The sequence below is a fragment of the Juglans regia genome, chromosome 7 (genome assembly GCF_001411555.2).
Source record: "Juglans regia cultivar Chandler chromosome 7, Walnut 2.0, whole genome shotgun sequence".
In the NCBI taxonomy this organism is placed as follows: Eukaryota; Viridiplantae; Streptophyta; class Magnoliopsida; order Fagales; family Juglandaceae; genus Juglans; species Juglans regia.
In genome coordinates this window covers 36,420,947-36,430,738 of record NC_049907.1, presented here as the reverse complement: position 1 = coordinate 36,430,738, position 9,792 = coordinate 36,420,947, and the positions used below count along the sequence as shown (strand labels likewise).

Here is a 9,792-nt window from a genome sequence, read left to right as displayed (position 1 = left end):
AGTCCTACGTCAGATCCATTTCTTGCGATTCTCTTTTCCACATACAGTGGGTAACTGGGTGGCCTTCAGAGTTTAGAGTCCTATATTTACCGCTTGGTGTGTTAGGCCTCTCGTTCATTCTGTTGATGGTTTATTCCCGGCCTCAAATAGCTGGTGTTGTGGTCTCTCTCTCTCACGTTCCTCCATTCTTGCAAGGTAAAGAAAAATGTAATCATGGATTTTAAAGAAAAATGTAATCCAATAACATTGTAGCACATCTCCATGGACTGAAAAAGGAGAAAGCTCAAGCAGAAATGTAATCCAATGACATTGTAGCACATCTCCATGGACTGAAAAAGGAGAAAGCTCAAGCAGAAATGACTTTGATCTGCTTTACGCACAAATAAAATCATGGAAACCATTTCCTCGAAAAACCCACAAAGATTGAACCAAAAAAAATGCCCCCGCCGTTCTTTGATCTCAGCGATCTTCATGAACTGTCGGTTTGAAGTTAAGCTTGTTGCAAAAGCAGCAGAACATAGATTAGGTTGTAAATGGTCTTAAAAAAAAAAAAATCTTGGTTAAATCCGGTTTCGAGTTTAAAACTTCAATTCATACGAGTTTCGGCTCGGATCTGACCTGAACTAAGTAGTCGGTTCGGATTTGAAATATGAACAGTCCTAAAATTTATACAGGTGGAGAACACTTGTATTTCATTTTTTAAATATTTAAAAAAGACACGTGTGTTATTAAAGAAACAGTTGACTTTCTGATCAGTTAATGTTAAATTGTTTTTACGATAAACTGGATTGATTGATTAATTAATTAATTGCCGTCTAAACAGTAATACTTTTGCTGACAAGTCCTACATTATCATGACTTGATTTGAATAGGTCGGAACAAGGTGAGTGGGACTCACCATGACATCCACTTTATTTGAAATCTATGGCAGAAAATAAGGCCAGCCATTGGATTCTGTCATTCAGACAAAATAAAATTTCCCCAAACATAATCATTATTCCATGCAGCATGCAAGATGTGATCTAGTCTCCATGCTGATCCAAGCAAATTAACATAAATCTCGAAATCGACCTACTTCATGATGATATCTTTACTAAATTAGCCTTGCATTGAGATATATATCAACTGATCCTGTTCAGGATAAACTATAGGGAATTTGGTCAATTCCTCTTCTGTGATTGGCATGAATAATGAATATGATGCGTAAATGAGTCAACTGAATTCATAGAAATTTCAAAGGGAGTGGGCTGATGTTGCTTCCTTCTTCTCTTTTACTTCCTTTCTAAACAATTCTTGGTTTTGACTCTTAAGGCATATGAGTCATGCACGAGCCATAGTTTAGTGGGGGTTGTCATATTTTTAAAATATGAAAAATGGGGAAAGAAACAATCACCATCAGTAAATATTTGAGAGAATCCTGCCTTCTGTTCGCTTTCTTTTGGAAATTTGCAGCAACTATAAATCCCATCTGAAATCTTCCCCCCCCTCAGCCTCTCCCTTCAACTAAATTAATGCATGTCCACACCAAGTGTTGTGAAAACAATGATAAAAAAATATATATAAGCAAATTAATCACACGACATAAAATTAACATGATTTGACAACATATTTACGTCTATAGATCTGCAGAGAATTTTATTATACTGAAGAATTATAAAATACACTTTAAGGCGAAATATCATTGTTAAGAACCCTCAAAACTCCTATACTATTTATTGAGTATATATTTTATAGTATCACACAACGAAAATCTTAATTTTTATTTTTTATTTTATTATTCGCTTGAGCAGAGTGTTGAGCGCATTTCGAGTGAACTCTTTATTTGACATTCACTTGAGCAACTTCTCGAGCATGACTTAAGCAAACTATCTGCCTAAGTTTTACGAAAATCTATTATAAAATCATAACGCATTCTTGTCTAGTCAGGTCATCAAATCAGACTGACACAACAACAAATCAGACTTCACAAACTCAACAACAAGGACATTTTCAAGTGATCAATTTCTGCCCACATGAGATAATTGATGAGGAATATTTTCTTGAAATTTGTTCCCTTTTTTTCTGGTAAGAATGTTGAAATTCAAAATCGAATAATTAACTCTGAAACAAAAATACTTAATTGGAGATCTTTTAAATTACTCCCATTTTTTTTATTTCTCTATATCCTCTTTGGAAGTGTGAGTTAGTATATAGAATTATATAATTCAAGTGGGGTCGAACTTCGAAGACTTGAAAGGCCCTACAACCCACCTCCACCTTTCCCCACAATATGCCTCTTGCCACTTTTTGAGACTACAAATTCACACCCCGGTCCTCACTTATCCCTCGCGTTCATTCAATCTCCTCTGTCTCTCTTTCTTCGTCTCTCTCCCCCGACAATACCTCAGCCTTTCATTGTAATCCAAGAGCTCAATCCCTCTGTTCTTTTCCTTTCTTGGATGAATAGTTCCTTTGTTCTTCCTCGGCCTCCTTGTGTCTCCCCCTACAGAGAGCCTTTTCTCACTCCAATTTTATAACACCAACTCCTCTGTTTCTTCCTCTGCTTCTCTCTCTCTCTCTCTGTCCCTCCTCACCAAAAAAGAGCCTCTAATTCATTGTAATTTAGAACACCAACTCATCATCTCTTCTGCCTCTGCCTCCATTTAGTTCTAGATTTGTAAATCTTCTGATTTTCATTTGAAATTTCAAAGTGTAGCCTATTATTATGGCAACGATTGTGTACCAAGGTCTGCAGTCATGTCTAGACAGCACCCATCTTGTCGAGCCAAAAACGGTGAGGCTCAAACTGTCTTCACCGACACCACACTTCTCCCAACCGCTTGAACTAGCCTTAAGATCTTGTTTCCTGGATTGCAAAACCAAAGAAGTTGGAGAGAAATATCACCGCATTGAGGAGGTTTGCAACAAGCCCCAGAACCCCTTGGACAAGCATAGCCCCTCAAATCCTGACTTGGGTGGCTGGAGTTTCCTCCAAGCTATGTCCATAAACCCCGAAGGTCCCAAAGAAGCAATGGAGAAGGAAAACATCTACGTCCATCCTCTTGATAAACGCTCCTCGTCCATTCTGAGTGAGAAAAGCTTGGAACTGTGCACTGAAAATCTGGGCAACGAGACGGGCACTGAAATCAAGGAGGGTAGCATTTTCTCGTTGCCTGCATCGGACTCTAAGGGCGGGAATTTGCCGACAAGGGAGCAAAAGAAATCACGTCAACTTTTTGGAGCAAAGAAAATTAATCCTCGGAATTTTCCACCTCCCTTGACAACGATAAGTGGCTCGGAATCTCTACGAGTTAGGCCCCACCGAGAAGATGGGCGGCTAATAATCAAAGCTGTCAAGGCTCCTGTAACGCACACTTATTTTCAAGCTGAACGCAGTCATGGCCGCCTTCGACTATGCGTTTTGAAAACTTGTACTCTCAGTGTTGACTCGGATGAAGCCAATAATGAAGAAAATGAAGCGTTTGATGGAAAAGAAGGATTTGACAGTGATACCGAAGAAGAAAAACAACCTGCAGTGGAAGAAGAAGAAGAAGAAGACGAAGAAGAAGAGGATCAAGAGGAAGAGGATTTTGAAGATGGAGGAGGAAAGGACGTGTACGTGGTGGGTGAGGATTTGGATGGTAATTACGCATATGGTGAGGCTGAAATGGGAAAGGAAAAGTTTGAAAGGCGAAGAGGGTGCAAAGAAGACGATCAGCACGAGAAGAAAATATTGTTAGATTGGGAGCCGGCCTTGTGGCCTGTGGCTACTTCCTAGCTAAAGCTTTATTTTGGATCTCTCTATATATATATTAACTATATTCCACAATTTTGTGTCTGTCCTCTTCCTTTTTGTCCCCCCTACTCTCCCATGCATGAAATCCCCTCATTTCTTTCCTAAATCTATGCGCCTGTGTAGCCGAGTTAGTTATTATCGTTGCTCTCTCTCTCTCTCTCTCACACACACACACACACATGTACACAACAGAAAGTCAAATCATGCGAGAGCAGTCGTGCCATTGGCAAGTAGGGAATTAACCCATTTATTCCCATATTTTCCAAATGTTCACAAACAATCCTGCGCGGAATCTGTAAAACTTGAACTATGATAGTTGTGCTTCATCATTAGGTCAAGACATATATAAATCGGGGTCGACCATACGCCAGTACTACTCAACTTTTGATTTGGACAGAATATATGAAAGATGGGTTATTTAACAATGTTAATTGATTATCTACGTAACAGTCCAAATACCTAGAAAGCTATCGTTTGATAGGTCGCAAAATAGAAAACTCTGTATATATCTCTAATTAAAGCAGTAGTACTATATTTTGTATAAATATAAATAGAAGTCACTATTAGAAGTATATATTTTACATATATGATGTATCATTATCTAGATCACATATCTCTACAAATGAGTGTTAGGAACAATCAACTAAAAACAATCACGCAATAAATATAAAATATACACTACTATAATGACTTTTCTATAACATTACTCATATATTTTATATGCTCCATCCACCAATATACTTTGAGAGGCTGCAGCTTCGCCCACGAGATCATAATTCTGCTGAACATATATGACGGATTATGTTGTTCCAAGGGATGTTTGCCTAATTTTATTTTAATTTTTTTTATTTAGTGATTGAAGAAGTATTTTTTTAATAATTTTGTGAATTTTTTATTTTTTTTAAATGTTTATGATGATTAAAAAAATACATGAAAAAAAGAAAAGAAAAATAAAAAAATGAAATACACATTCAGGACATTTTCAGGCTACTTCTTCGTTAGTTGTAGCAGTTCTTTTTAGTTAATTAAGAATATTATCATATTTAAATTATGTTAAAACTCTAAATATTTATATAGTTATACTTTTTTAAAAATATTTAAAAAAATTTCATCATTCATTTAATGATGAAATATTAATATTTTATAAATTAAATTTGATAATTTATTTATGATATGATATTTATATGTTAATTATCTATTTTAAATTAATTTAAATCAGTCTTTAAATTTTTACCATTTGATCAAATTTGGAGAGTTATGATAAAGGGTTAGATTTAAATCCTAGAATGTGCTTGGTTACTTTGAAATTAGTGATACTTGTGTAAAATCCTATATGGCGTAAGATTTTCTAATTGATAAAAAAAAGCATGTTTGCCACATCTGTCAAATTAAAGAAAAAAATAAAGTATAATTTCGAATATTAAAATAGTCTAATGTATAAGAATAAAATTATTATTTATTTATATTCATCATTTATTATGAAATTTAAATTATATTAAAAATTCAAATTAATTAGATAGTTTTTTTCTCTTAAAAATATACAGTAAGATTTTATCATTTATTTAATGATGAAAAATTAGTATTTTATAAATTAAAGTTGATTTTTAGTATATGAAATAATATTATTCTCTTAAAAATATTCAGTAAAACTTTATCTTTTATTTAATGATGAAAAATTAGTATTTTATAAATTGAAGTTAATTTTAAGTGTATGATATAATATTTAAATTTTAATTATCTATTTTATGTTAGTTTAAATCAATATTTAAACTTCTACCGTTAGATTAAATCTGAAGATTAAAGATGAAGGGTTGGAATTTAAAATCCAAAAACCAGTATTTTTCCCTACTTTTCCTTTCTCCCTCTCTCTCATTCCTCACGCACGATTGTTGTATTATGTCGCACTTTGGCATTCACACGGACAAACCCAAAAAGAAACAGAAAAACCAAACAAACATGTGAAAAAAAAAAAACATCTTTACTGTTCATAATTACTGTTTATGAAAGGTAACATCAACAGTAACAAACAGTATAAGATATGCGAAAAAAAACTATTCGAAAAAAAAAAAAAAAAAAAGGCGTCTTTACTGATGAACAGTAATGAACAGTAACCGTATAGGCTCTTTTAAGTAATAGGCAGATATGCAGTTATTCCATGCATGCAGCCGCAATCTTATTACATCCATGCCATCCAAATTGGGTTTTACCTTTGATATATCTATATATATGTACCATATACATGTATATGATCCATCGATCAGCAAATAATTATCTGTAATAGATCATCAAGAAATTCTCATTGCAAAAGCCTGAATTATATATTAAGGGGAGTGTGAGGGAGGTTGTTCCTAGGGCCAAACCACACGGGCCAAGCCCACGAGGCATAGATGGGTCTGAGCATAGCCCAGTAGTAAGAAATTGGTATGAAAGGATAGGATGGGCCGGGCCGAGAAAGGTAAGGTCGGCCTAGGAAACCTATAGAAGAGCAACGAAGTTGGACACGTGGAACGTGGATACCTGAGTCAGAAGGTCTGATATCACTACTGGTCGACAATCTGCATACACAGTGCTAGGGACAACCTTGGTCCTTGGACACCGATGGCTGGACAGACTTAGAAGGTGGGTGCACTAAGCCAAGACCATGTCGCATTTAATGAAGGACGAGGACGGACACAAACACAGACACGCCACGATTTGAACCCTAGACTGTCAGCGATTGTCACGATCAGGCATGGACGACCTGTTGCGTGGCAGAACATGGAGATAAGGCACAACCTGAGTACAGAGCAACATCGCCACAATCAACTTTCTAGGGGACCACTTTGACTAGGTATATATACTCTCTCGCTTGGATAGAAAACTCTCTAAACACTTTCATTTGAGTTCCTTTAAATTACAGACTGAGAACTTAAAGCTGATTTAGGCATTAGAGGTGTTTTTCACCACCCCAAGCCCACATCCCTTCATTCTCGCAGGAACGAATCGACCCATTGCGGAGTTGCTAGGGTTGCAAAACATAACATCAACATGGAGATTTGGATACAAAAAATCTTTTAACTTATCTCGTCGTTTCTCATCTAATTATAATAATTTTATCAAATTTTTACATAAAATATAATAAATAATTTAATTTTTTTAAATTTTAAAATAATAATATTAAAAAATAATATTTTAATAAAATACTACGTGGGCACACCATGCACCAGCAAAGGTACCTTGTGTTCCGTACGTACAATTAAAGTTTTGGGGCCAAGGGATCCATAGCACTTTGGAACAAAATCATGAACAATTATATATTGACAGTAGCAAGGCAGTATTTACGGACACCAATCCCTGTCCTATTGACTTCTGTCCACTGCTCATCAATCACATAAATAGCTAAGCCAGCGGGAAAAAAAGGATTGAAAGCAGAAAGCACTTGCGCAAGTTGGGGGTGGCCGGGGACATGTTATCATGTACGGAAAAATGACTGAACTCACATGTGCATGGGATAGTACGTATATATATCTATATATATAATATATTCATGGTGGTCGGGACGCTTTAATCACCATCGCGAACCGGCCAAGTTGCGGGGGCCGACGGATCCGTACTCTAAACCTCGCTCTTACGTGCTAGTTTTACGACCACTTATAACTTCGAGATTGTTATCCATGAGCATCTGATCCATTCCTCGTGAAAACAAGGCTTGTCCTCCAATATGTCTCGACAGTTTATGTTTGTTTCGCTGGAATTTATTTAATGCAAGTTAATTGTCATTGGTCAAGGCCCTTCTCTCAGCTTGGTTATGAAAGGGATCTCTCTTGTTTTTTTAAGATGAAATATGATGAATTAAGATGAAAATTAAAAATTAAATAAAATATTTTTATAAAATATTTTTTTAATATTATTTTTTATTTTAATATTTAAAAAATTGAATTATTTATTTTATTTTATATTTAAATTTTATAAAATATAATAATTAAATGATATAAAATGAAATAATCAATTGAAAAGTTTTCTTTTCAATTCTAAAAACAAACGAGACGTCCTTAGATTTTCTGATAGTGCACTTTGGTCCCCTGTTAGATACGTTTGTCGATGGAATATTTATATATATATATATATTTATATATAAGCTGGGAATTAATCTATATATATATATATATATATATATATGGGTTTCCATGAATTTACATGGAAAAAAGTGGTTGGGTAGGGATATTTATATCTCATTATATACGCGCGGGATATTTATTTATTAATCTGATGTTGCATTATTGGTACAATTGTGTGTATAAAGAAGATAAATGTTTTAGTCCGAAAAAAAAAAAATTAAATACATAAATTAATATGTCTTAATGAAGTATATATATATACATGTTAGATTGTAAAATTATTTTTGTTATAAAATAGACATAATGTATGATCATATAAAGTTATGTCATTTTATAAGTTTACTTTTATAATATTTTTTTGTGACTGTAATACTTCTCTATAAATAATATTATTTGTACATACATGGTTATTATGTGTTTAAATGGGCTATCGACTCTATAAACGATATCATATTATTAAAATTAATAACATTAATGTTAAAATTAATGATCGGTCTCGATAATAACAAAATGCAATACAATGTAAGCATTTCCTAGATAAATGATCGATCGCCATGGAAGCAATCGTTTCGAAATTAAAAGCTTATTATATATATATTATCATTGAATGCTTAAAAAATGGAAAGGAGATCATGAGTATGATATATATATATATATATATATATATATATATATAAAATTAAACAACCCCTAATTAAGAATAGAGGAGTAGTAGTGCAGCAATCAATAATTAATGGTAGATCAGGATCAAATTATATCCACTCCTCCAAATTATATCCTTTAGCACTGATCCCCCGGCCAATTAGAAACGTACTTTGAAATTTACCCTTCAAATAGGATTTGATGATCTTAAGACCATATGCATCCATGCTACATCATTTATTTATTTATTTTAACATTATCTAAATTTTAAAATGAATAAAGAAGTGCAAAAGTTTCAATTAGTAGGTCCTTTAGAAAGACAAATCCAGAAAAATCATTACTTTTTTTGCATTAATTGAGCCAAAAACTCCGGCTCATTATTATAAGTAGGTGCATGTTGAACAACATGTATATTATATATATATATATTAATGCTAATGTGAATCATGTACAATATCATGATTATGATCATCTTCAAAGTAAGTGGGCTTAAGGTTTTTGCAAGAATTAAGTTTAACATCTTTTTTTTTTTTTTTTTATAAATCAATTAAGCTTAACATGCACATGAAATGATAATGATGTCATGATTACATTCTATCAACAACACTGGTCAACAGTTGGTCCTCAGGTTTGTGAAGCTGCTTTGTTTGTGCTCGCTCAATTCTAAAGGGAGTCTTGCTAAGATTAATAGCACTTTTATTTCCCTTATCCCAAAAAAGAAATCCTCTTTAAAAGTGTCTGAATTTAGACCTATTTCTCTATATAATGTGTTGTATAAGGTCATATCAAAAGCTATAGCCAACATGCTTAAGAAGATCCTGCCACTCATTATTTCTCATCATTAGTCAGCTTTTATTCCTGAAAGGTTAATCACTGATAATGTAATTGTAGTTTTTGAAGCATTGCATACTATGAAATGTAAAATGACAGGTAAAGAGGGCTGCATGGCTTTGAAATTTGACATGAGCAAGGCCTATGATAGAATCAAATGGGGCTTCCTTCGAGTTGTTTTATGCAAACTAGGGTTCAATTCTCAATAGATTGACTTGGTGATGGGCTGTGTTGAAACTGTTTCCTATGCTATTCTAGTAAATGGTTTTCCTCAAGAGGCTTTACATCCATCTAGAGGCATAAGGCAATGAGACCCTCTTTCACCCTATTTATTCATTTTGAGGCATTGAGCAATTTAACAGGAAAAGCAGAAGAGAAGGGGTTGATTCATGGGGTGCCAGTGGACGGAGGTCAGATGAGAGTATCACATCTTTTCTTTGCAGATGA

The 9,792-nt window shown here is 34.0% G+C and overlaps 1 protein-coding gene across 1 annotated transcript; it reads left to right on the top strand.

Moving 5' to 3' along the window:
- Nucleotides 1–2,333: 2,333 nt before the first annotated feature.
- On the top strand, nucleotides 2,334–3,810 carry LOC109010463 (protein FANTASTIC FOUR 3-like). Its single transcript, XM_018991310.2, has one exon. The coding sequence runs from the start codon at nucleotides 2,705–2,707 to the stop codon at nucleotides 3,755–3,757; it is 1,053 nt and encodes a 350-aa protein (XP_018846855.1). The 5' UTR covers nucleotides 2,334–2,704; the 3' UTR covers nucleotides 3,758–3,810.
- Nucleotides 3,811–9,792: the final 5,982 nt, after the last annotated feature.

What these genes read in the sequence shown, in the direction of transcription:
- LOC109010463 (XM_018991310.2), top strand. Translation starts at nt 2,705, where the DNA reads ATGGCAACGATTGTGTACCAAGGTCTGCAGTCATGTCTAGACAGCACC.